At 43.8% G+C, this 26,963-nt stretch overlaps 1 protein-coding gene across 3 annotated transcripts in view; it reads right to left on the reverse strand.

Moving 5' to 3' along the window:
• The window catches only part of LOC149316684 (dimethylaniline monooxygenase [N-oxide-forming] 2-like), a 79,882-nt gene that overhangs the window by 41,571 nt on the left and 11,348 nt on the right, over positions 1 to 26,963 (reverse strand). For all 3 annotated transcript variants that reach the window (XM_089516039.1, XM_089516038.1, XM_089516040.1), the window contains exons 3-4: positions 11,322 to 11,484; positions 8,030 to 8,172 (exon numbers count right to left, since the gene is read on the reverse strand). In XM_089516039.1, the coding sequence (XP_089372165.1) occupies positions 8,030 to 8,172; positions 11,322 to 11,484 (306 nt within the window). The remainder of the gene's footprint in view (positions 1 to 8,029; positions 8,173 to 11,321; positions 11,485 to 26,963) is intronic.

The raw sequence follows: 26,963 nt of genomic DNA on the forward strand, positions 1-26,963 counted from the left end.
CATCTCTCACAGCCACATCCAGACATGTCCTCCATGTCAGTCCCCCATCCCTCACAGCAACATCCAAATGTGTTCTCCATGTCAGTCCCCCATCCCTCACAGCCACATCCGAATGTGTCCTCCATGTCAGTCTCCCATCCCTCACAGCCACATCCGAATGTTTCCTCCGTGTCAGTGCCTACATCCCTCACAGCAACATCCAAATGTGTCATCTGTTCTTGAAGAAGTACCGGAAGCAAATGGAGCAAAATTGCAGTGCCGCATCATGGGAAATATGGCACCTCAGAGGTTGTGGAGGGTGTACCTGAACCAACACAAAGTTGCATTCCCCACTAAGACTAATTCAAATTGGATTCCAATTGACCTTGGAGAAAGCTTTTGGAATTTGCTAGTTCACCAAATTCACCTACATCAGGAGTGACCTTGGATTGACTGTCCATAGAAAGCCATCACGTGTGATAATCTATCACGTTATAACGTGAATTCTCATGGTTGGCCCCGGAATGGCTGTGGATTGGAGTTGCAAAAACCGTCATGTGATAAGGTCCAATGTGTAAGCCAATTGCCTCCAACAAGCTAGTTACTCATTTTACTGAGCTATGAAAGGATGGAAAGCTAAGTGGACCTTGGAGCCCTTTTCTAGGATCAAATTTACAACATTGTGGCTTGCAGTACCAGCATATAACCACTGCACCACCAGGGCTCCCTAACTGTACACATAAACTCAAGGGTGTGGCTTCTTTGATTGAGTAAAATGTTCTTTCTCTTTTCCTACAGCCTTTTCCTTTACCAAACATTACTGACTTTTTAAACGAGTCATGTCTCAGTTTAGTTATCTTGTCTTCTAGGAAAAGTTCAGACTTGATCTACTTTACAAGCCATTCATTTGTCTTCTTAGCAGTCCAGTATCTGTAGAACTCTCCTGCAGTACCACATTTGAAAAGAGTTGATTTTCTATCAGCTTTCTTTACTGTCCAAGTTTCACAACCATATGCAGAAACGAAGAAATACAATGGCATGGACAATCCTGACTTTGATATTCAATTATATAGCTTCACACACCGGAATCCTACCTAGTTCCGCTTCCCTTTCAAGTTCTAGTCTTCCGATTTGTTGATTACAATTCCCATTCTGATTTATATTTATATTCTGATGCTATTTTTCCATATGCTGTCCTGATGCAGGCTTGTTCTGAGCCAAGGTTAAGCATCAGGACAATCAAGTGCAGTGGCACAGCTTTCTGGACCTTTCTTCTGGGGGAGGGGAGGGGATGTTGTTTCATTTATTAGATAAAGTCGTATCAAACCTAGCATATTTGATATGAGTGCAGATTGCTGACCAACTCATTAATAATGAGACCAGGCACAGAGATCTGGGTTATAAAATGGGCAACTTTATTTAACTCAACTTATTTAAACTTATTTCTTCGAAAACTGCAAAAAACTAGGGGGGGAGAACCTTGTGTAGGAACAGCTGGCGGATGGTCTGCTCCAAGGCCAATTCCCCAGCTTCTAAAGGGCAAAAACACCTGAGCCCCAAGGGCAATCCATAATTGGGTTGCTCCCCGGCCGGTATCCGGAAGGCCAACCAAAGACTCCCCCACTTAACTCGCAAGACTTAAGTGAGGGTTTAAATCTCAAGCCAGCCCCAAGGCAAGTCTCTTTCCCTTCGCGTTTACTCGCAAGACCTAAACGTGAGTTCTAGACCTACCTTCACCCTTTAGGAGGGTGCCGAGGTGTTCACCGAAACGTCTATCTCCCCCTGCCTATGCATGGAACCTATTTATGACCACACCCATGCCAATTGTCAAAGTACTCAACCAACAGTGTGGGGTAGGCGAAAAACCCTTGGAAAGGGGAGAAAATTCCTACCCGGCCCCGAAGCGACCAGAATTAATTTTCACACTGATGTCGAGGCAGGAGGGTGGGCCAGCGTTTGAAGCCAAGTGAGAGGAGGTTGGTCAGGGAAGCCTCAAGCAGGCTAAATCCCGCCCCCTCCTCTCCCAACAGCCAGCAAAGCATGCTGTTTTCCTTTAAAATGCTGGTCTCTCTAATGAGAGGCCAGCAAAATCTCCTCCCTAGCCCTAAAGGTCGGGGAGAAGCATTATGTTTAACACATCCCTCCTGTCTACAACACAATTATTTTTAGGAATAATTATGAAATCAAACAATTAATAGTAATGGCAAGAAAAGAAATGCAGAACATCAGGAAAAAAAGAGTAAAAAGTGGTGAGAAACTGTTGAACTAACCTGGTTACCCCCCCCCCCCCCATTTTTTAAAGCAAAAGTAGAATCATAGAGTTGGAAGAGACCACAAGGGCCATCCAGTCCAACCCCCTGCCATGCAGGAACTCTCAGTCAAAGCATCCCCAACAGATTGCCATCCAGCCTCTGTTTAAAGACCTCCAAGACCTCAAAGGAGGGAGACTCCACCACTCTCCGAGGAAGGGTATTCCACTGTCGAACAGCCCTTACTGTCAGGAAGTTCCTCCTAATGTTGAGGTAGAATCTCTTTTCCTGCAGTTTGCATCCATTGTTCTGGGTCCTGTTCTCTGGAGCAGCAGAAAACAAGCTTGCTCCCTCCTCATAGAATCATAGAGTTGGAAGAGACCACAAGGGTCATCCAGTCCAACCCCCTGCCATGCAGGAACTCTAAATCAAAGCATCCCCAACAGATGGCCATCCAGCCTCTGTTTAAAGAACTCTAAGGAAGGAAACTCCACTACACTCCGAGGGAGTGTGTTCCACTGTTGAACAGCCCTTACTGTCAGGACGTTCCTCCTAATATTGAGGTGGAATCTCTTCTTGTAGCTTGCATCCATTGCTTCGGGTCCTAGTCTCTGGAGCAGCAAAAAAACAAGTTAGCTCCTTCCTCAATATGACATCCCTTCAAGTATTTAAACAGGGCTATCATATCACTTCTTAACCTTCTCTTCTCCAGACCAAACATCCCCAGCTCCCTAACACGTTCCTCATAGGGCATGGTTTCCAGTCTCTTCACCATTTTAATCACCCTCTTTTGGACACGCTCCAGTTTCTCAACATCCTTTTTAAATTGTGGTGTCCAGAATTTGACACAGTATTTCAGGTGGGGCCTGACCAAAGCAGAATAGAGTGGCACTATTACTTCTCTTGATCTAGACACTATACTTCTATTGATGTAGCCTAAAATCGCATTGGCCTTTTTAGCTGCCGCATCACACTGTTGACTCATGTTCAACTTATGGTCTACTTGTACTCCTAGATCCCTTTCACATCTAGTCTAGGTCAGCCAGGTGTCTCCCATCCTATATCTATGCATTTCGTTTTTCCGCCCCAAGTGCAGTACCTTACATTTCTCCGTGTTGAATTTCATTTTGTTAGCTTTGGCCCAGCTTTCTAGTCTATTCAGGTCATTTTGAATTTTGATCCTGTTCTCTATAGCAAAATCTCTCTCACACACACTTTCTCTCTCACACACGCACCAGTTTACAAGGTCTGTCACTACTAAGAAGCACTTCCAGTTTTTTGCACACACAAACTCTGACTGTTTCTCCAATCTCTAAAAGTGTGTGTATGTGATAAAGCATTCTTGTCTTCTGGGGGCTATGAGGATTGGATGTGGGTAAGGAGATATAGTTTACTTCCTAGCCAGCCCACCCCTGTCCCCTCCTAGCAGATGAAACCTCTACCCACCACTTGGCCAGAGAGCACCCTCCCCCAATGTACAATAGATGTGCACAAGGTGCTCCTCTCAAAACCATGCAGTTGGTTGGTTTTTTTCCCCCCGGGGCAGGAAAAGGAGTATTCCCTTCACATGCAGGATGGGGAATTAATGATAATACTGAGCAATCTCCTGTGCAGCACTATGGCCAACATCTGCCAGACGTTGATAAGAGAATTATGCTGGAGCATCTACGAATGCTTAGAAAAGTGTCTCTAGCACAACTCTGTAGTCAGCATCTGAAAGAGTTGTGCAGTAGGACCTATAGATTCCTAGACAGAACATATTAATCAAAACCACAAAATAAAAACCACAGATCATCAAATCTGCAATAGTCTAAGCCGCAAATATGGAAGGTCAACCATATTTTTCTTTTATACACGGGGTTCTGAGAACAGTACCTACTGGAAAGCTAAAGTTCAGATACATGGTGTCTGCAATGGTAGGAATTTATCAAGGTGGTGATATTTGGTGGGGATAGAAGGTGAATAAAATGGCACAAAGAAACCACAAAGGCATCTAGGAGGTCTCCACAGTAGGTAGCCACAGTAATGGGACAGGAGGATGTCTACATATTTTTGGCAGAGATTGGCATATCTGGAACCCTTGAGGTTCACCTGTCATGGGTTATTGTTTCCATGTAGAATTCCTGATGAAACTGACTAGGATTTCTGGGAGCTGAAGTCTAAAACATCTGGAGTACAGTTGGCCCTCCTTATAGGTGGGCTTGCCTTCCATGGCTTTGAGCTTATGCAGAAGGTAAGCCCCAGCAGATATAATGGGGCGCGTACTCACGCCATTATTTTCTGTGCGGCTTGAGCGTACACTCTTTTTTCCATACGCAGTGTGTGTGTGTGTGTGTGTGTGTGTCCAGAACGGACAGTGGATTATACTAAAGTTTGGGAAACACTGAATGCCAGCTGCTACACAGATGCATCAACTAACCTGGTTTCCTGAGTTGCAATCCAAAACTTGAACCACTACACTGCTCTGGCTCTCTTACTAATACATGGTATATGTGCAAGGAATCCTTTCCATTCATGCACACTTTATATGCTGCAGGACACACCTTTGGTGCAGCTACAGATGTGTATGAAAATGCCTTTTCACACTGACAAGTGTGCTGACACCATAGAGGTGCTCAGTGCTTCATCAGAGAAAAGCAGATTAGGTAATCTTGGTTTTTGAAAGTAACACATTTGAAGGAATTTCAAGTGAAGAGTTTTTACAATTTTCTACAGAATTCATGGCCTGGTTAACAGTGGTGGGATACAGACCGCCTCCATTTCCGCCAGCGGGAAGCCTCAGCCCCCAAACGGCGAGGCTTCCCAGCATTGGAAAAAGAACCTGCAAAAAGCAGGTTCTTTTTGCATTGTGCTTGTGACGCCCGAGTGCGCAAATGGCGCACTCATGACATCACAAGTGCAACGTGATGTGCGGACGCTATGCGTCCATCTCATCAAAATGGTGGCACCCGTGTGTACAGGGCGCCGCCATTTTGACGCCCCCCTCACGTACTATGGGTGAGGCCAGTATGGATGGTGCGTCCTCGGCCAACCCCTAGCATGTGATGGGGGCGCCGCAAAGGCACGTCTAAATTGGGCCAGTGCTGACAATTATAATAGAGTAATTTTTACTTTATTCTGTGTACTTTCTGCCCACTGTTATTTAGTTTGCACAACTGTTTTGTATGTGGGAAACAGTGCACTTGAAACTGATTTGCTTTCTTAGAAGCTTCACAACATACTAATTGTGGTGATATTGCTGTCATTACCTATAAAAATGTTTTTCCACAGTGGCTGATGTCCACCACCCCCCCACCACCCCCACACACCTTCTTGATGGAGGCAGAGTCTGCGTATGGAGTTTACCACATGGGAGACTAAGTGCCCAAATCCCATACAGAAACTGGATTTAAATTCTGGGAATATCCCACAAAAGTGGGATCATTTTCAGACACATCGGGGCCATTGAGCATTAATCTGACATTAACCCGCAGAGAAAGTGGACAAAATCGGCTGTTTTTGACTTTTGGGAAAATCCTGAAAATAAAAAGCGATCGATTTTGTCCACTTTCTGTGCAGGTTAATTTTGGATTAATGCTCAATGCATCTGAAAATGATCTCTCTTTTGCAGGATTTGTGGATTGTGTACAGGATTTGGCCAATTCCCTCCCATGATTCCTCCCAATTTTTGCCCTCTCCTGCCTCTATGCAGGGGGTGATGAAGGTGGCGGTTTGGGGAGGAAGGCTGCCTCTCCTCCTTGGTTGTGAGGAGACACAGAGAGACATCATTCTCTGCATGTCCCTCCCTGGGCTAGGTTCTCTCTCTTGTTCCCTTCCCTTCCCTCCTTCTTTCTCTCTCTCTCTTTCCTATCAGTTGCTGTGTCTTCTTGTGAAGCCTGAAAGAGGACTCCTTCCTTCCCTATCCCTCTCCTTTAACTTGTAAAGGGGCACCTCCCTTGGCTGAAAGCAACTTTTGCAGCCCAAAGAAGAACCAGATTTAGAATGGAGGCTGGGAGGGAAGTGCAGGAAGAGAAGCTGGGTCCCGCGAGGGCATGGCAGCAGCCCCATAGAGCAGCCTTACTTCCCCTCTGCCACTGTGTAATTCTTCTTCTCCCCCCTCTCTGTCACCTGTTAGTATTTATGTGTTCCCCTATATGTATAAAGTTATACATGTGTAAGCTTTGAGATTATTATGTATAAATGATATGCCATAAATTTTGTGTTTATTTTCAATATATGCATTTTCTGTAACAGTGAAAGTTGGCTGGCATTCTGTATGGTCAACAATATTGTCCCATGTGTCGTTTGGTCACTAAATCTTTTCTCTTGCTCAGACCCCCATCCCTAAAGCGGGGACTAATTAGGGATGTCCCTTATTATAAGGTACACCTCTTAATGAGGACCAGAAATCCTATTCCTTATAGGACTGGTAGGTGTCCCTTAAAAAGGTTGTGACCTATTTGAGGGTAGGAAAACTTCTGCTTTTATATAGACTGGAAAAAAGATCCAAAAATGTTATACTGTATATACTCATGTATAAGTCTAGAAATTTTAGTCAAAAAATTGCAACCCAAAAACAGAGTCGACTTATCCATGGGTCAGTATGTACTGTAATTTAAATCTTATATTAAAAAAGAACCATCCTCTGTGAAAGGCAAGAATATAATTTGTCCTGGAGGCATTAACCCCCCTCTCCCCTCCCATCTATCTCACCTTTAGTGTGAGCAAAAACAGTTATGCCTTTTTGTGTAAGTTTTTTGGCATCATTTTTCTTTTCCTTTAAATTCTTTATTTCATGCCCCTAAATTTTACCCTCGACTTATTCATGGGTTGTATCAAAATCCCTAATTTTAGCCCCAAAACCAGCCCTTGACTTATACATGGTCAACTTATAGTTAAGTATATATGGTATATATGGTATATTTGGATTTGGGCTCTTCATAAAGACAGAAGTGTGTGCAAAAGCAATTTATTGTTAATGTATATTTCTATTTGTATTTAAAATGTTCAGATGTGACAATGGTTTGCTAAAGTAAAAAATGGTTCCTGTTGATGGCCAGGAAGACTAGGCTTGAAAACAAGATGTTCAAGGAGAAATGGCCGAAACAAAATGTAAACATGATATGTTTGTTGTTCGTACTGTGATTGGTTCCCTATGTGGGAAGAGGCTGGTAAATTTTTGGGAATTTTTTTCCTGGAAAGAACAAAGGATTGTTCAAGAAACTGTTGTTGAGCATGGACTCTGGAAGAGAAGGATGTGATATACAGTACTTATAGTTGTTAGTTTTGTAAATAGTAACTAAGACAAATAAACCCTCATTGAGTGAAGTCTGCTAAAGTCTGTTTCATTAATTAAGCAGCTATTTCACTAGGCATTGTTCCAGAAAGCTTTTCCTGTGCTGGAGTTTGCTTTGATCCTGAGTTCCAGAGGAGACTGCATCTGATCCAGTTGGTACCAGCTCGGGGCTTCGAGGGAAGAGATATCACCCATCACAAAGATTTTTCTAACATTTATGATTGTGGACAATATGTTAATTTTATAGAGAAATACGTAGCTAAGTTAATTGATATCAATACTTTCATTTAGTATTTAGGTAGAACACAAACATGTTTATATTTACCCCCTGATTGTCAATCCTGAATATCATGAATTCTGATTGTCTTTTATTGCTATTTTAATAACCTGGCAATGCTAAGAATAATAGGTATGATGAAGCTTACAGGATTGTTCTAAGAACGACACAATAATGCATATAGACCACTGTGTTGTTAATACTTTGTGGCAAACCCCATACAAACCAGTTTAGCAGCAAATTGTTTACCTTAGCAGCTGTGCGGCAGACCTCTGAAGCGATGTCCCCTCCAGTATTTCCAGCACCAATTACAAGGACATTTTTCCCTTCAAACTCTTTTTGATCTCTGTATTCCCAACTATGTAAATAGCGACCTTTGAAGTTCTCAATTCCTGAAGGAAAAAAGGCTGTCTTATATACACTTGTTCAATAAAATATTTCTTACTAGACAAGTACAAGAATGAGGGATGTGAAGCACTTCCAACAGCCAAATCCAGCATCATGGGAGTTGCAGTTCAGTAATATCTGGTGGGCTGAATGTTCCTACCTCTGGCTTAATATTACCCATAGCTAGTACTGTGCCAATGGAGTATCTCAGTTGGAGTCTTATGTTATTATGACAAAAGACCTAAGAGAAAAACACCAGGATGGCCCATTCTGCTGAAATGGGAGTATAAAATATATGTAATTTTCATCCTTAAAATACAAGATTTATTCCCAATGTTTTGAGTAGATGTATGATTGCATTGTTAATGAAAATGGAACACTTACATGTGTGTGCGAGGAGAAAAAACACATCTCTCTCAAAATAAATTAAACATTAAAATATATCTCCCAAAAAATCAAATCAGGAATGTTTCTTTGCAATATTGGTCATATTTTAGGGAAATTATAAGTGGAAGGGAATCCGTAGAGAAAGAAAGTTTGAGAGAGCACCTAGTGCACATTTTTGGGAGTACTGCAATTCAAAGGAACCTCAAGGACAGCCCCTTGTGCGGGCTTTACCTACACAAACTGTATAAACCAGACATAGAAGTTTATCGCATGGGGGTTAAACCGCTCCCCAGCGCGTTTTTAAGGGGGGCGAGCGGGGGCGCGCACGGAACGCGATGGGCTACGGATGGGGCCTAAAACGCGACTTTATCGCACGGGGGGCCGCCGCCGCCGCCGCCGTGCGTTCCCATCGCGTCCCAATTCGGTTCCAGAGGGCGCCATTTCTGGGAACTGTTTCAAAGTGTCCCCAGAAATGGCGCCCTCTGGAACTGAATTGGGACGCGATGGGAACGCGCGGCGGTGGCGCCGGCATCCCCCCGTGCGATAAAGTCGCCTTTTGGGCCCCATCCAGTGCCCATTGCGTTCCGTGCGCGCCCCCGCTCGCCCCCGTTAGAACGCGCTGGGGAGCGGTTTAACCCCCATGCGATAAACTCTAATGAGAGGTGAGGAAGAAGAGGAAGTCCACAGCAGAGACAGCCATTTCCTCACAACCAAGGGTGGGATTTCCATCCTCATTCCTCTTAACTGGCAAGGCTGTCTCCTTCCCCTGCTTTTTACAAGCTGGGTTTACTTCAAGAAACAATTGGACACACAAAGAACAGATTGTTCTGTTCCAAAGACACTGCAGCAGTGTGTTATTTCCTGAGCAAGCTGAGAAGGGCAAAACTCTGCACTCTCTTCTCTGCCCCTCCCCCCTGCTGAGATAATTGAATGTACACTACTTTTGCACTTTGAACTCAGTTTGCAGCTACTGAAGGGGGAAGGGGGAAAGAGGAAGGAGGAGAGAGAAACTATGGCTGTCCATACCAAACTGGGACCGTTGCAATTATGCTTGTGATTTTTTCAGAAGTAGCTCTGTAGCCAGCATGTTGTAGTGGTTTGAGTGCTGGACTAGAACTCTGGAGACCAGGGTTCAGATCCACACTCAGCTATGAAAACTCACTGGATGATCTTAGACAAGTCACACTCCCTCAGCCTCAGAGGAAGCCAAAGTCCTTCTGAACAAATCTGGCCAAGAAAACCCTGTGGCAGCCTTGGGGTTGCCATAAATTGGAAACTACTTGAAGGTGCACAACAACAAGCTGGCTATTGCCTAATGGAAGAAGTATATGATGGAATAGATCTTTGAACTGAACCCAAAGAACTCTTGCACAAGCAAATCTACCCAAGCTGTAAATGGGAGTGTCCATGGTGACAGTATGGTCAGGGTGCCAGTGGTAGTTGGAGCCAGTTCAAGACTCTTGCCTTGCCACTAATTAATTCTAAGTAGCAAATGTGCTGATCATAGTTATTTTTGAAAGCAGGGGAGATTTTCTCAGTTATAGCTATCTGTCTCTACTGTCCTTAACAACGTTTACTATGTTGTTAAACATAATAAACACAGTGCTATAAAATATTGTGTCAGTACTTCACTTTGCATCTTGTTGGGGTAAGCTCTAGTAGTATAGTCAGCCCTTCTTATACACGGATTTCTTATACACGGATTCAAGCATCCACGGATTGAAAATGTTCCAAAAAAGTATAATTTTCAAATATCAAACCTTGATTTTCTGTTTTTTATAAGGGATACCATTTTGCTATGTCATTATATTTAATGGGACTTAAGCATCCACAGATTTTGTTATCCACGCGAGATCTTGGAACCAAACCCCAGCGTATAACAAGGGTCCACTGTAATCAGATACAACAAAATATACATTTTTTTTCTATCAGTAATTTAAGGGCCAAGCTACATGTAGTATTTGTTGCACAGATAGCTCTAGGATGTATAGTATTTAAAATATGAGGGATTCAGCTGGCTAGTATGATGAGGACACCGGGTTAGTCTCTTATTTCCCTATATGGTCATGAATACTCACACCCACATAAGGCTTTGTATTGACATTTGGTCACATGAATTAAACAGAAGCTGGTCATTGGGAGTACTTTGGTTGTTATTCTTGTGTTGCAGGGGGGGGGGGTTGACTGGATAGCTCTTGTGATCTCTTCCAGCTTTGATTCTATAAGTCATGTTTGATCCTAAGATGGGCTTGCCAAATCCTGGGAACTGGTGGGACTATCCTGCTTTCTGGAAGGCTGTCACGGTCCCGTCCTGCTCTCCCTCAGTTCCCGGGACAGCCAAGGCCTTCTCCAGAGGTGGAGGAGCATCCTCCGCCTCTGAGAAGGCCTTGCCACCGAGCTGGGCTCAGCGCTTTGGCCTGGGCCTTCCCGCGGCTGGAGGAGGCCCAGGCCGAAGCGCGGAGCGTTGCGCGGCCTCCGCCAGCCCTGGGAAGTCTTTGGAGGCAGCGGCATGCTCGGCTGGAGGAGGCCCAGGCCAAAGCCCCGAGCATTGCACTGCCTCCTGGGCCTCCCCAGGGCTGGCAGAGGCCCAGGAGGCAGTGCAACGCTCAGTGCTTTGGCCTGGGCCTCCCTGCATTTTATTTATTTATTTATTTTGTCCCGGTTTGGTGGGAACCAATTATGGCAATCCTATCCTAAGATAAACATTATACAGTAACTTCTACTGAACTCTGACTACCTATGTGCTTGACTTACCAGGGAGACTTACCCGGAAATGAATCTAGTGGTAGATTTGGCTCTGCATAACGGCCACTGCAAATCATAACAGCGTCGAAGATGTCTGATGCCTGCTGCCCACCAGTCTCTGTATGAACTACCCACTGTCCAGTAGATGTGAAATCTGGGTGTTTCCTGATGCTATATACTGTAGTCTTGTAAAAATCCCCAGAAAAGAATAAATAATCCTCAAATCATTATAAGTTACATTTTCTGATGTCATCTTTTGACAACTTGCTGTATTTTGGGAGCTTTGGTAGGCATGTTTGAACCTTAGACAATAAGCACATGGAGAATGTAAAAACAAAACAAAACCAAACAACCCCCTCACAAGTCTAAACAAGTAACAAAAACAAAATCAGAGCACTCAAAATCAAGAGAAATCCATTGCTTACAAACTTTGCTGTCCCTTCAGCTTTACCTAGCCTGGAGGTTTTTCACATCACACAAATAAAAGAGGAATCATAGCACTATAACTGGCACAGTAACATCCTATGGAATCCAAATATTTGTAATTTAGGAAGTTTTATTTTGCAACCAAAAAATTAGTGCCTCATTAAACTCCAGGTCCCAGGATTCCATAGCATATTGACATAGTAGTTAAAGTGGAAACACTGTGTTATAATTCTATAGTGTGAAATGGTTCATGGTTTAACCTCCAGGTTTTGATGGACTCTGCAAAGGACCTCCAGCAGGCTGGCCCCTTTCCTTGCTTGACTGTGAATGAGAGAGTGAAAGCAACAAGGATTTATAGCAGAGTGATACAATCACTGCCACCACCTTACACACGCATACAAAATGTATAGAGGCCGAGGAGATATTTCAGGAAAATAAGACAGGAGGACCCAGAAGTGAATGAAAAGTTCAGCTGTTTTTATTTAAAAGCCTGCTTTTGCTTCAGAGGAGCAAATCTCCCTGGTCTGAAGCAAAAAACCGCAGAGCAGTCTGTACCAGGAGCAAAAAAAGAACAACTTTGTTGATCAGATTCTGCCCTGTTCCCTGCTCTCTTTCCTCACTATGGTGCTAGATGGTTGTGGCTACTTCTATCACACAGGTCTGCTGCTGACATACAAGCCATTTACTTCTTGTGCTCTCAAAGATAATTTCCATGTTATTTCATAAAATGGGAAGAAAATATGCATCAGCACAGCACCATTTTAACAGTCCCCAAGATATAATTTGTTTCAGGTTTTATTTGTTCCCCCCGCCCCCCAAAAACCCACACATACTCAGTGCTGCCACAACATGTGGAAGTTTTTCTTCCCTAAACCTAGTTCTGGAAACTTTCAGGAAAATATCCCAAATGCTACAACTGGGTTCAAAAACACTTGCACACACAATCCAAAAGAATTAGCTTTATTGTGTATGTTAGAAATGTGCGGTTCTTTTTAGCTTTCCAGCCCACAACATTCATGTAAACACAGAATGAGTAAAGGACAAAACACTCTTATGTTGTTATCTGTAAAAGTGAGCTGTAGTCACTAAAAGCCCAATTTGTTTTACTGTTGTGATATCTCATTTTCCGAAGTCCAATAATAGTGTTTTGAGATGAACCTTTAGAACTCAGGTGTTGAGGAGAGAGAAGAAAGTGAATTTGTGTTTTTAGGGTGAACTTGATTATTTGCTTGTCCTGTTTGGAGGCTTGTGTGGGTTTTTTGTTTGTTTTTGACAATGTGCTCTCCTTGAGCACATGATCTAAGGCAGTGATGGCAAACCTTTTAGAGACCAAGTGCCCAACCTCAGTGGCATTCCTACACTGGCTGTCACTGGATGCTGGGGGAATTCCAGGGAGTGGGAATTCTGGGGGTTGGGCAGGACATCCAGGAAGGGAAAACAAGCAAGGAAAAAATGGAGGATCTGACCAAATAAAAGCTCAAAACAAAAATAAAACAAAAAAGCTATTCATAAAAATATTAAATCAATCCTTCTCTGCCCTACTCAGAATGGAGGACCTTTTGGAATCTCTCCTGGACAGGAGGTTGAAATGGAGGACAGATCCTGAAAAGGAGGACCAAGTCTGGTCACCCTGAGCTAAGAACATCCATATAGATATAAATCCATGCATCCCAGCCATGCTGAAAATGGGACCACCCGATTTATCGGGCTGGTCCAGGTGCTGTGTGTGTGTGGGGGGGGAGCCCAGCCGGCTCTCCCTGGTGGTCCAGCGGTTGTGCGGCTGGAACGGCTGGGCAAGGCTGCGGGGCCCCGTTGGGTTGCAGCCCCACCACGGCACTTGGAGTCCACGTGGCGTGTGGACTTCAACTTCCAGGAGGCCTGGGAGCGGAGGCGCCATGCTACTTTCCCAGACTACTTCCAAGCCAGGAAAGTCCAATTCCCAGGCTCTTCGGTGAGGGTGGAAGTGGACCCGATTGGCAGGTGGTGCGGGGGCTACCACCTGCCGATTGTCTAGGAGGCTGGGATGGGCAGGTCCTCCCTGGCTTCCTGGCTGTTCGTTGGTTGGCGGGCCTACATAGGCCCGCACTGTGCCGGCTTCCAGCGCCATTTTTGCACCGGCTCCACAATTGGCTTATGCTTTGTAAACCACTTAGGGAGTGCTTAGAAAAGAAACACTGGCTTAACTGACTGGAAAGCAAGCAGTTCCAGTTCGGGCCCCAGGATTTGCCTTTCAGCCTGCCCTAAGTGGGAGACAGCACATCGATCACTAGGTTCCAGCTCATGCTGGTGCTGCGAATGGCCCTAAGCAAAGCAGCTCTCCCCACAAAAGATTTTGGAAGCCATTCATTTCGCATCTGGGCTGCGACAGCTGCAGCTCAATGTGAGATCACAGTAGATGCCATTAAGCAATTGGGCAGATGGAAATCCAGGGCTTTCACGGGATACATCTGACCCCAAAAGGACCTTTGCTGGGACCCCAGGGGTGGGGGTCTTAGAGGCATTCATATTTGATGGCTTTCGGCAGTTGAGGGTTGGCGGAAGTTGGGCCTTGTGGGGCCTCGCCTTTTGTGGCGGTAGCATATGCCCTGGATCTGGTGGGCGTGGTTTCCAGTGCTGCGGAGCTCTGGATCGGGAGTCCCATCAGGACCCGGTGGTGCTGAGGGTTGCGATGTCACCGGTGGGAGGGAGGCGACATCGATTCAGCATTCCCCGGTGACATAGGGTGAAGATATGCATTTGCGCATAACCAGCTACTTAAGTGGTGGTCGTACTTTAAGCCAGTTGCTCCTCTGTTATCCTGAAGCCTGGCCGTGACCAGGCAATTTGGTTTATCAACCAACACAGGTTGGTGGACATCAGATCCAGACCTCATGCTTTCAGGTCAACCCTCTTTCCACTTGTTTCCTGTATTCAATAAAGTTGTGGCCTTTTTCTTGCCAATTGGTTGTCCTTTGTATTATTTCCACCCTCTCCCCTTCCCTAGCAATGGGGGACTTTTTGAAATCCCTCCTGGACAGTTCCTGGTTTTTTTTGAGCAGCAGCAGCAGCAGATAAGCTTCACACCCAGAGCTCAGGGTGTTTTTGTTTCTGAGACAGGAGAAGGACAGGAACTGTGTTAGGCAGTTGGCTGCTTGAGGACACAATGTAAATGTTAAAAGGGTTTTTTCTCTTAATTTCTGCATAATGGGCAAATGAAAGTAATAATTTAAACATAGACTCAGTCAAGGATTTGTGGCTAGTAAAGTACAATTTTAAGTCTGTGTCTTGCTCAGCTCTATAAAGATATTGTAAGCCAAAAAGCCATTTTATCATTCATCAGAAAGATAATAAAGTGAGAACCATCATGGTTTAATTATTTGAGTGTTGGACTCAATTCTGGAGACCAGGGTTCATTTCCCAGCTCAGCCATGAAACCCACTGGGTGGCCTTGGACAAGTCACACAGTCTCAGCCTCAAATTATGGGAATGACAAAAATCCCCTCTGAACAAATCTTGAAAACTTGAAGACACAACAACAATATGTAACATAGATGTAAATAAACCTGATGAACTGAACTGATGTTTCTGACTGTTGTTAGCTTTTATATTGTCATTTCCTCCATTTTTCTTGAACGTTCCTATTTTAAGCATGGCTAAAAAACATGAATTTACATTTAATAAATATAAATAAAAATTTTATTTACATCTCACCCCTCTGTCTGAGACAACTGGGGCGGCTTACAAGTTAAAACAGTACTGTCCCAAATCCCAATATTCCCCCACCCCTAAAATAACAATTAAACAATTCACAGTTTAAAACATACCTTAAAATTTAGGAGCTTATCCCAAGAACAAATAAGCTGGTTTTACCTCTTCCGGCTTGAATTCAGGATCTGGGATGACCCCGGACATTATCATACCTAAATCATCACCTATCTAGCTAGGATACCACCACCTAGATGCATCCTGGGTCAAAGTGCCATTCAGCCAGAACTTTTTTTTAGTCTGGGAGCTTCTGACTTCAAAAATTGGCTGGCTGAGCAAGGCTTCAACCCAGGATGCATCCGGGCAACAGCATTCCAGTTGGATAGGTGGCAATTTAAGTATGATAACATCCAGGGGCATCCTGGATCCTGAATTAAAGACGGAAGAGGTAAGCCTGTTCATTTGTTCATGGGATAAGCTCCTTATATGGATGTTTTTAGCTTTTATTTTGTCATGTCCTGAGCTTTTCTTGAACGCTCTCCATTTTAACTATGGATAAGAAGCATGGATTAATATTTATAGAAGTGTTTTCTAGTGCTTATTTTGTAATGTCCTCCATTTGAACATGGCTAAGAAACGTGAATTGACATTTCTAGTAGTGTTTTTAGCTTTTATTTGGTCAGGTTCTCCATTTTCCTTGAATATCCTGCCTTTTTAGCATGACTAAGGCCCCAAACACCCTGCAGAAATAATCCAGTCTGAGAAAGTTTTAACTGCCCTGGCTCAATGCTAGGGAATTCTGGGAAATGTCAGAGCTCTCTGGCTAAATATTTCACCAACCTACAAATCCCAAGATTTCATAGCATTCAGTCATGGTAGTTAAAGAGGCACCAAACTGGATTATTTCTGCAGTGCTGATACAGACCTAACACCAGTGGTCGAATATCACTATTTTGTGGATTTTGGATGTTACTGTACTTTGCTATATGCCAACAAGAGCCAGCATGGTGTAGTGGTTTGAAACAGAAACCTACTGGATAACCTTGGGCAAATCACATCCTCTCATGCTCAGAGGACAGAAATGGCAAACCCCCTTTGATGAAACTTGCCAAGAAAACCCCATGATAGGGTTGCCAGAAACGAAGGCACACAACACCCCCACACACCCCCAGGTCACACTCTCTCAGTCTCAGATGGCAATAGCAAACCACCACCACCCTGACGAAGGTTACCAAGGAAACCCAGTGATAGGGTTGCCTTAGGGTCACCAGAAAGGACTTGAAGGCACACAACCCTTCCTGCCAAATCTGGGGGGAGGAGGAGAAGAAGGTAATAGCATCATACCTAAACTAGCTCTTTATACAGTGCGCCTGCGTTATAGGCAGGCATGACTTACATGGCTTTCAGCATACACTGAAAGCTGCACCGGGAGAAGACTTGGCACCCCCCCTGGAAGGGGTAATGGTGTGCGCACTGCACTGCAGCGCAGGCACAATTATTTTGAATGGGGCTTGAGCATATGTGGAATTCCCCTTATACGGGGGGATCCACTGTAGTTGCTGCCTCCGGACTTAGAATCATAGAATTATAGAGCTGGAAGAGACCACAAGGGCCATCTAGTTCAGCTCCCGCCATGCAGGAACACATAAAGCACCATCAACAGATGCCCATCCAGCCTCTGTTTAAAGATGTTCAAAGAAGGAGACTTCACCACACTTCCACTGTCAAATAATAAATAATAAAACTTTAATTTATATCCCACTTTTTGTTACCACAATCGAAGTAGCGTACAACCTTTAAAAAATACAATATATACAATTCCCCCCTTAAAAAGGATTAAACAATTCTATCCATTAAAATTACAGATGATAAAATCTAAAAACAATAATACAATAATAAAATAACGGTGGGCAGAATCTTCGCTTATATAGGTCTGTGGGGGGAGTGTTACGTGGCCGGGTTCTATTCTGGGAAGGCCTTCCGGAAGAGATCCATCTTGACAGCTTTCTTGAATCTCTCTAGGTTGGTAATTTGACGGTTGGTGAAATATTTAGCCAGGGAGCTCTGGTGTCACAATAAATTACAATTCCCAGAATTTTGCCCCAACATTAGCGTCCAGGTGGGCTCTTATCTGAGAGATTTTACCTGCAAAGTAGTTGTTAAATGCATCACAGCAGACTGTTGTCGGGTTAAGTATAGGGTTCTGGGTAGATGGCAGCACCATCAGTTCCCTCACCACCCTAAACAGTTCTGCTGGACGAGACTTTGCAGATGCAATGCAAGCAGACGAGAAGGATCTCCTCGTTGCTTTTATTGCCTCTCTATAAGAATAAAGAAATTTCTTATGACAAGTTCTGTCAGATAAGAGTCCAGTTGAGCGCCATTTGCGCTCTAGTCGTTGTCCAACCCGCTTCACATTCTTCAGCTCTCTGGTGTACCAGGGCTTTTGATTCAAAGCAGGTGGGAAAGGACACTTGGGAGTGATTGTGTCAATAGCCCTGGCAAGATTGGTGTTGCATGTGTTCACCAGAGCTTCGACAGAACCACCAGCATTATCAACCAACAAACCCTCTAGGGCTTTCTGGAATCCAATTGGTTCCATTAGCCTTTGAAGGCGGACTATTCTAATAGTCCTCCACCCGCAGGGTGACAGACAGTGGCTCTTAGTTCAGCCCTGACCAGGAAATGTTCCATCCATGACAGTGCAGAGGTATTAACTACCTCTGCCCACGGATATTCCTGTTCCATACTGAATACCGCATCGAGAGTATGACCTGCAGAATGTGTTGGCCCAGTAACCAATGGTTACCCATGGCTCTCATGGCTTCCATGAACTCCCGAGCCGCACTTGTTAAACTGATCTCGAGTGGGATGTTGTTACACCAGATATTTCCAAAGGGCAGTGAGACAATATCTCATCTAGTCCACTGGTGTCCGCTCTTCTGAGGGGATGAAGGAATGGCCTTTTAACACTGCCACTCTTGCCACACCCCTTGCTCCCAGCTGTTCACCGCTGCAGCCCTCAGCGTCCCAATGGTGAAGGGATAGCTCTAGGCTTGGGCTTCTGGTTTGGCTGAGTTCGCTGGCTGGCTGGCTGGTCTTCCTGAGGGCTGGGGGAATGGCTTTTAAAGCTTACCACTCATGGCCATGCCCTCCCACTGCTGCCTTGTCTCTGCTGCCTTCTTTGGTCCCAGGTGGAGTTGGGAAGAGAAAGGGCTGTTTCTGGCTTGGCTCAGCTTTCTGCCTGGCTGGCTGGTCTTCCTGAGGGTTGGGGGAGTGGCTCAAACAGCTCTTACTGTCAGGAAGTTCTTCCTAATGTTGAGGTAGAATCTCTTTTACTTATAGTCTGCATCCTTTGTTACAGGTCCTATTCTCTGGAGCAGCAGAAAACAAGCTTGCTCCATCCTCAGTATGACATTGTGACGAACTGAGTCAAAAACCAGCCAATCAGAAGGCAGCAGTGGACCAGCCAATAGAATGTGGGTTGGGACTTTTAAAATTTCTGAGCTGATAGTTGGGAGTCAGTTGGAATTGGGACAGTTTAGAACATGAGTTAGGGTTTAGAATGTTGAGGGAACAGTCAAGTCCAAGAGAGAACTGTGTTCCAGATGTTCCTGAGGGAATAGTTAGTTAGGGAACTACTTTGTCCAGAGAGGGACCGTATTAGTTTTGGGGAGTCTAGAAAAGAGAGACTCAGTGTAGCCAGACTCTAAAAGAGGGGTTTCAGTTACATTATTTCTTGAGAGATATTATAGCCTTGGTGGCTGAGTTAGTAAAAAGAATTGCCTAAAGAGGGACAGGGAAGTCCTGAGGTGGTTTAAAGAATATCTGGGGAAAGAGAAATAACAATAACAAAGTAAAGAGTACAAATGTAACTAAGAAGTAATACGTGCCTGAACTAACAGCTGTTTACTGCCATTTAGTTCAAGTAACATCTGTTTAACCCTTTGTTTAATAAAGTTCATATTTTGTTTTATCTAAAGGCTGGTCTGCCATAATTATTATATCCACGCTACTATTATATAATACTGTGAACCTGAGTTTTAAACAGGGTGCTGACATCAATTATATTTGGTGATAGAACATAAAGAGTCGTTACATAAATTGGTGGCAGCGGTGGGATTAGAAAACCCCATAGGACTGCTGTTTAAGTATTTGAAGACATCCCTTCAAATACTTAAACAGGGCTATCATATCACCTCTTAACTTTCTTTTCTCCAGGCTAAACATACCCATACTTGCAAAGTCCAATGCAGACACAATTTTTGGACAGGTTTCTTTCATTTGGATAACCCAATCAACCAATGGGATAGGGCTAGATCCTCTGTGACCAAAATGTGCAATGGTTTCTAATCTGGTCTATCACTACTAGAAATGGGGAATGACTAGTGCTTTGGTGTACAGTGTTGTTGTAGGCCATTTCTGCAAAAGCCAAATATTCTGACCAGTCTGTTGAAAATTTATATAAAATCTTAAGTACTGTTCTAAAATTTCATTGACCCATTCCAATTGACCATCCTTTTCAGGATGATGGGCAGTACTCAGACCTTGTTCCACCCCTGATAGCTACATAAATGCTTTCCATAATTAGTGTTAGAGAATAAAGCTTGATGTAAAATGTCCAGATGTGAAGAAGTGACAAAGGTAACTATAGTTCACTTGCAGTCCTTGCAGCCTGATAACTAGGGAATTAGTTACAGCTGGGTCAGGACATGTGATGTATCTGCAAGGTCATCATGTGCTGGAAAGCACTGGGAAGTGTTGAAAAACTATTGTAAATATACATGGTCATCCTGCTTGAGGAACAAGAATTAAGGTGAGACAGCAGGAAGAGGCTGGACGGTGACCTCATGGCAAAAGTCTTTATAAACCCCAACATAATTGTACAGTGTGAGGTTTTGGATGGTTGGTCGGTGGTGGTTGTGTAGCTTTGGAGATTTCTATTCTGTACATATTGCAACTGAAAGATTAAAGTGCCTCTTGAGAGGGAAGCTTGCTTCAGAGTCTGTTTTATCAACATCGGAGGGAAGGAGGAAATTCCTGAACAGCCAGACAGCTCTGACAAGGTCGCTTGGTGATTATCCTCCCGAGTGCTTCTGATGGAGGACTGTGCACTCACATTGCAACAATGAGGATGTGAACTGAGATGATTTAGTATCTTGTGCAATGATTTCTACAACTCCCCAGCTGGGTAAGATATTTATACAACATACGTATCGTCTTCATGGTTTACCCTCTAGTAAACCATGAAGATGATACATATGTTGTATAAATATATTAGCCAGCTGGGGAGTGGTAGGAATCATTACACAAGGTACTAAATGAGCTTGTTTTGAAAACAAATCTCTCACTACTCAAATCATAGATTTTTAAAATAACTTTCAGGTAGATAAAGTCCATGCTAATTTCTGACCATGGCCATGATGGCATGGGTAAACCTTGTAAAAGTCTCCAGCATGTCTAGATGTGGTACAAACAGGACAACCCTTGATATAGTCCTCTATATCTTGCCTTAACTTAGGCCTCCAGAACTGGTGCTTGATTAAATGTGATGTCTTTACATATGACCCGCCACCATAGCATCTTGGCATTGTTTTAAAATACATTGTCTTAATGTCTCTGGAAAGTAAATTCTGTCACTTTTGTAGGGGATGCCATCCCTCATGCCAGCTATTTGTTGTGTCTTTCAGCCACTCATCCTCTCTATTACCACAGTGCTCTACAGTAACTTTAGCAATAGGAAGTACATTTTTATACTGCTCATCAGTGCACTTAAGCACTCTCTAAGCGGTTTACAATGTGTAAGCTAATTTCCCCTAACAAGTTAGGTACTCATTTTAGTGACCTACAGAAGGATGCAAGGCTGAGTTGACCCTGGAGCCCAGCAGGATCGAACTCACAACCTTGGGGCTGTGAATGGCTGCAGTAAAGGCATTTAACCACTGCACCACCAGGGCTTATTTGGAGGCTGAGCTTTAGCTTGGCTTTGAGCAGCCACTGCCAACCAAATGTGTTGGGGAGTAAACATCCAATCTATGACCTCCTTTCTTTGGCTATCATGCTGTAGCTGGACAAAGTGTCAACCAAGATCCCCCCCCCCAAAGCAGGTTAAACTTATAAAATAACGTGACCCATCTGATTTGTTTGGGGCTTAGCTTGCATGGGGTTTTTAGTGCCTCCAAATTCTTATGGTCACTCCACACCTCAAATGGAAAAGAAGCTCCATTTTGCAAGTACTGCCTGGCCACCAGAGTTAGCTAGATCATTTGCATGTCTTTTTCTCAAATGGGCTAGTTCCTTTTTGTCTCTGGAAACTTTGTAGACCGGTAGGCACAGGGCCTTAACTTAGCTTGATTATCCTGTTAGAGTTACTGCCTCTTCTGGGCTTGATTCCTCATAACTGCTGCTGTTTAGTAAACTTCATACTGAGCCACATGGCTTTCATGTCTGCAGCCATATGCACCCATCTGAGCAGGGTATCAGGGCTCCCTATGGCAGGGACCATTCTCAGATGTCAAGATCCAAGCAGTCCTGAAAATGCTGGCTCTTTGTGATTTCCAACCAGTTAGGTATATTGGACCAGTCAGGTATACAGTCTGCCAGATGTTGGAATTCCACCACATACTTTGCTACTAATTTACCTCTGTAATGCAACTGCTGGGTGTTTATACATCTTTCTTTTGCTGGAATGGATATTCAAAGCAGGCACAGAGGCTGGTCAAGAGGTACTGAAATCTTCTGATTTGGCTGCTTCAGTATTGTATTCGTCAACCAGCAACTCCTTGGCTTCTCCTTCCAGCTGCATTGACATGTAGCATACCTTGTCTAATTAAAAATGATAATTGTAAGCCGCTCTGATAGCCTTTAGGGCTGAAGGGCAGGGTATAAATACCATAAATAAATAAATAAGTAAAATTATCTTCTTCCAACCAGAAGGTATGTTAACACCCTCATCAGAGGCCCCTGCTTACCCCTCAAGAGCCAATGTTGCTGATTTCTCTTGCTGCTCCACTCAAGCCAGGATTTCTTGTCTACATCTCTTGAGCTTTCTCATCTGAGTGCATACACTTGAGAACTTCACTTTCCTCTCTCCACAGCTGGCGTCTCCTCTCCAGAATAGGCTGAAGGTTCCGCTTGGCCTGACACACCACTTTTCCTAGCGGCGATGCGCCATATGCCTTTCATGACTCTGCCTCCAGCACCCATGCTCTCTGCTCTGTAGGGTCACCGGCTTAAGAAGGTGCCTGTCTGGTAGCCTTCAGATCAGCTTTCCAGACTGCTGTTATCCAACTCCCACCCCTTTTCTTGCAGTCTTTAGTCATGGTCCTGGTGTCTGTGCCCTCACTGCTTAGTTTAGGTTCAGGTTCTCTCTCTGAAGACATGGTTACTCCAGGTAGAGTCCTGTACTTGAGTTCTGGCAATCTGTGATGCCCTATGTCTATCTAACTGTATCTCATTAACCAGGCTTCATGGATGAACCAGAAAGAGTTCATTGCAGTCAGAAAAGAAAGCCATTTCTTGCCGGAATAAAGGGCCAGTTTCAGTATTATAATTCCCCTCTATGTCTTCAGTTTCTTTCTTTGGCCAAATTACCTTGGAGACTTGCAGTAACACAGCTAGTGTCTCATGCTCTCCCTCTTTCTCACAAGTAGGCCCAGCACCTGCTTATAACATCAAAACAGAAACTTACAATAGGAACTACATCCAATTACATTTCTCCTGCCATAATAATGTCATGGAATAGGGAACTTGCATAGGGACCCCAGACAATGACCAGAGGTCTGGGAAAAAAAGCTGCATCTAGGTCTTGAAACCAACCTTGTAGAAGAGAAGACTGAGATGTAGGGATGTAAAGAATATTCTTCAAAATTCGAAAATTAGGAGAAATATGCCTAATTCGACAATTTCTATAACATTTTAGAGAGAAAAATTCTGAGCAGTTCTCGATCAATGAGTAAGAATTTTGATTGCTAGTCATTTCGAAATGAAAGGGAGAGAAGAAACCTTCATCTGACTCTCGATGGCCACTATTTGCATATTTTGTGTAAGAAAAGCTACCATTCATCTTGGAGGCTATTTCCTTTGTTAGGGTGATTTGCTCCAACTTTGCTTAATCACAGCTTTGCTTTGAAAAACAAAAGATAACAAAAGGTGAGGCTTCTGCCCTTTATGCCATGCTCTGACATTCAAATTCTCACAGAAGAGAATAACTTCAAATCTCAAAACTTAGCAGGAAAGGTCTTGGCCACAATTTTTTGGAGTAAGACAGGTATTTTGATGATAAAAAAATGACTAATCACTTTGATGAAATACAGTTACATCACTATGATCTGGAAACTACCTTGCAGTGGAGACATTGATTTGGGTTCTCCAAGACCAAGAAATTCAAGTACACACACACACACACACACACACACAATGCAAAATAAACGTAGGTTTGCCTTAGCATCACCTTGAGAGAGCTGGAGAGAGAGGTTTGTCATGTCCTGCCTCTGAGGCTGAGAGAATGTGCCAATTATTATTATTATTATTGCATGACCTCTTAGCATCACCATGGGAGAGGTGCAGAGAGAGAGGGCAGGGAAATGTCTAACAATTTGTAAGCTGCTCTGATAGCACCACAGACTGCTGGGAACTGCAGTCTAATAAGGCTGCACACTGCAGAAATAATCCAGTTCGACAATACTTTAATGCTATGGAAACTCCTGGGATTTGTAGTATGTTGTGCCACCAGAGCTCTCTGACAAAGAAGGCTAAATGTCTCACAAAACTACAATACCCAGATATTGTTGTTGTTGTTGTTGTTTTCTTATATCCCTGGCACAGACTCTCAGCCTCAAAGGGAGGCACTGCCCCCCCCCCCCCAACAAGCCTTGCATGCCAGGAGAATCCTAAAAGTCACAACACACGACAACAGCCATGTTTCCAAGAGGTCATGGGGAAAGGGAGCTCAGGACTTGGATGGCCATAGGAGCCCTCTGGGAGGCCTTGGGCAAGTCACACTCTCTGGGTCTCAGAGGAAGACACTGGCATGTCCTCATTGCAAGAGCCCTCCAAACACACACAAAACCCACAACCCCCCCTTCTTGCCCCATTTTGCCAGGGTCCTCCCAAAGCACTGAGAGTGCCCACCAGAAGGCAACAAACATCAACAGCCAAGTGGGTCACACTGTCTCAGGATGACACTGGAAGATGGGACAAACCGAGGGTTTTATTGGCATAAAGAGGAGTTTTGTCATGGGATGCCCCTGAAGCTGAGATAGTGTGACCCTCACAGATGAGAAGGGGAGGGGTCAGGTGCCAAGTGGCAATGCTCTTCTGCCAAGCAGGAATCCTCAATTAGGAGCAGAGTAGGGTGTGATGGCAAGAATTCTGCCATGAATAAAACCTACCATGAAGGAATACCTAGGAGTTGGAGTTGAAGCTGAGAGGATGTGACTTGCCCAAGGTCAGCCAGTGAATTTCTATGGTGAACTGGGAGGATCCCAGCTCAGCCATGTAAATCCACAGGGTGACATTGGGTAAGTCACACTCTCTCATTCCTGGAAATTCTGCACTCTCCTTGCCAATAATAATAATAATAATAATAATAATAATAATAATAATAATTTATGCCCAGCTCTTCAGCCAAAAGGCTATCAGAGCAGCTTACAAATTACTAGATATTTCCCTGCCCTCAGGCTTGCAATCTAAAGGGACAAGAGACAAAAGGAGAAGCGAATGGCAGGGGAAAAGTTCAGCAGATCCTCATTCTCCCACATTCTCTTTTGTGAGGGTCACATTCTCTCAGCCTCAGAGGCAAGACATGATCAACTCTCTCTCTCTGCACCTCTCTCATGGTGATGCTAAGGTCATGCAATAATAATAATAATAATAATAATAATAATAATAATATCCCTTACCCAAAATGCTGAGGACTAGATGTATTTTGGAGTTTTTCAGAGTTTGGTATATTTTTATACAGTATGTCTAATGGGATATAATGGGAGATGGGATCCATGTATGTCTCATATGCATCTCATAGACATAGACTGAAGGTAATTTAATGCACAATATTTTTAAAATAATGTTGTGCTTCTGCACACTGAGCTGATAATTTAGGTTTCAGAAGTCCAGAGAAAGGAGACACAGACTCTACTCTGGACATTTCTCCTGAGAATGGACTCATGTTTTCAAAAACAGTCATTTCTGGATTTTTGCAACAACAAAAAAGAGGAGCACCACAGACTGCTGGGAACTGCAGTCTAATAAGGCTATAGTATATCTTTCTACAATGTAGATGGACACCTCCATTACATAATTTGTTGAGGATGCTTTGACTGGGAGTTCCTGCATGGCAGAATGGGGTTGGACTGGATCAGGGCCATTCTTGGGGTCTCTCCCAACTCTATGATTCCATGATTCTATAGCACTCTGAGCCTACTGTGATTTTAATTGTTTTTAAATGTATAAAGGTATAAAGTCTTATAATGCAACCCATGCACCGATGGACTATTGCACTATAATTTTTTATTGATTGATTTTATACCCTGCCTTTCTCCCAAAATAGGATTCTCTTAAAGGGGTTTGTTTATTATAAAAAGAAAGGAACGTATAATGGCTTGGAATTAAAAATTATGGTTGGTAGATAGATAGATAGATAGATAGATAGATAGATAGGTAGGTAGGTCTTGGAATTAAAAAGTGTGTGTGTGTGTGTGTGTGTGTGTGTGTCTTAAAATTAAAAATCCCTCTTGGAAGTGGGAATGAAATGTGTGGATGCAGCCTGGGTTCTTAACTCAGCTCAGAAGTTGGAATACAGTGTCTCAAAGCATGAGCAGAGTGCCTCTGAGCATGAACAGAGTGGCTGCCGCTCATTGCTCGAGCAGCTACACTTTGCTTGATCGAGATGAATTTATCTGATGTAAACACCTTCAGAGGAAGGACTCAGTTTGCATCTGCACTGAAAAAATAATCCAGCTGGCCACTTTAACTGCCCTTGGCTCCATGTTGTGAAATGCTGGGATTTGTAGTTTGTTGTGGAACCTGACAGATGACTCAACAGGTCCTCAAAACTACAGATCCCAAGATTCCATAGATCGAAGCCATAACGGAAGTTAAAGTGGTGCCAACAAGGTGTCAAGGGTAAACGCTCGACCCTCTTTTTGTGTCTTGGGGGGGCTCTTAGCCTCTCAAAATGGTGGCACTTAGTCTTGACCCCCCTTCCCAAAATCCTGGCTACGTCCCTGGTGGGTCACACTGTCTCAGCTTGAGGGGCATCCCATGGCAAAACTCCTCTTTATGCCAAGAAAACCCTCGGTTTGTCCCATCTTCCAGTGCCATCCTGATGTTGAACAGGGGTCAGACTACATGTCCTCTAGGACATGCTACTAGAGAGGTCCCTTCCTCACCACTACTCCCTTCTCCTTTTGTGTTGTGTCTTGTTAGATTGTAAGCGTGAGGGCAGGGAACCGTCCGATTAAAAAGATTGTATGTACTGCACTGTGTAAATTTGCAGTGCTTTATAAATAAAGGTTAATAATAATAATAATAATAATAATAATACATGTCCTCT

This window comes from Sceloporus occidentalis, unplaced genomic scaffold (genome assembly GCF_023333645.1).
Source record: "Sceloporus occidentalis isolate IW3139 unplaced genomic scaffold, rSceOcc1.0.p SCAF_3, whole genome shotgun sequence".
Taxonomy (NCBI): Eukaryota; Metazoa; Chordata; class Lepidosauria; order Squamata; family Phrynosomatidae; genus Sceloporus; species Sceloporus occidentalis.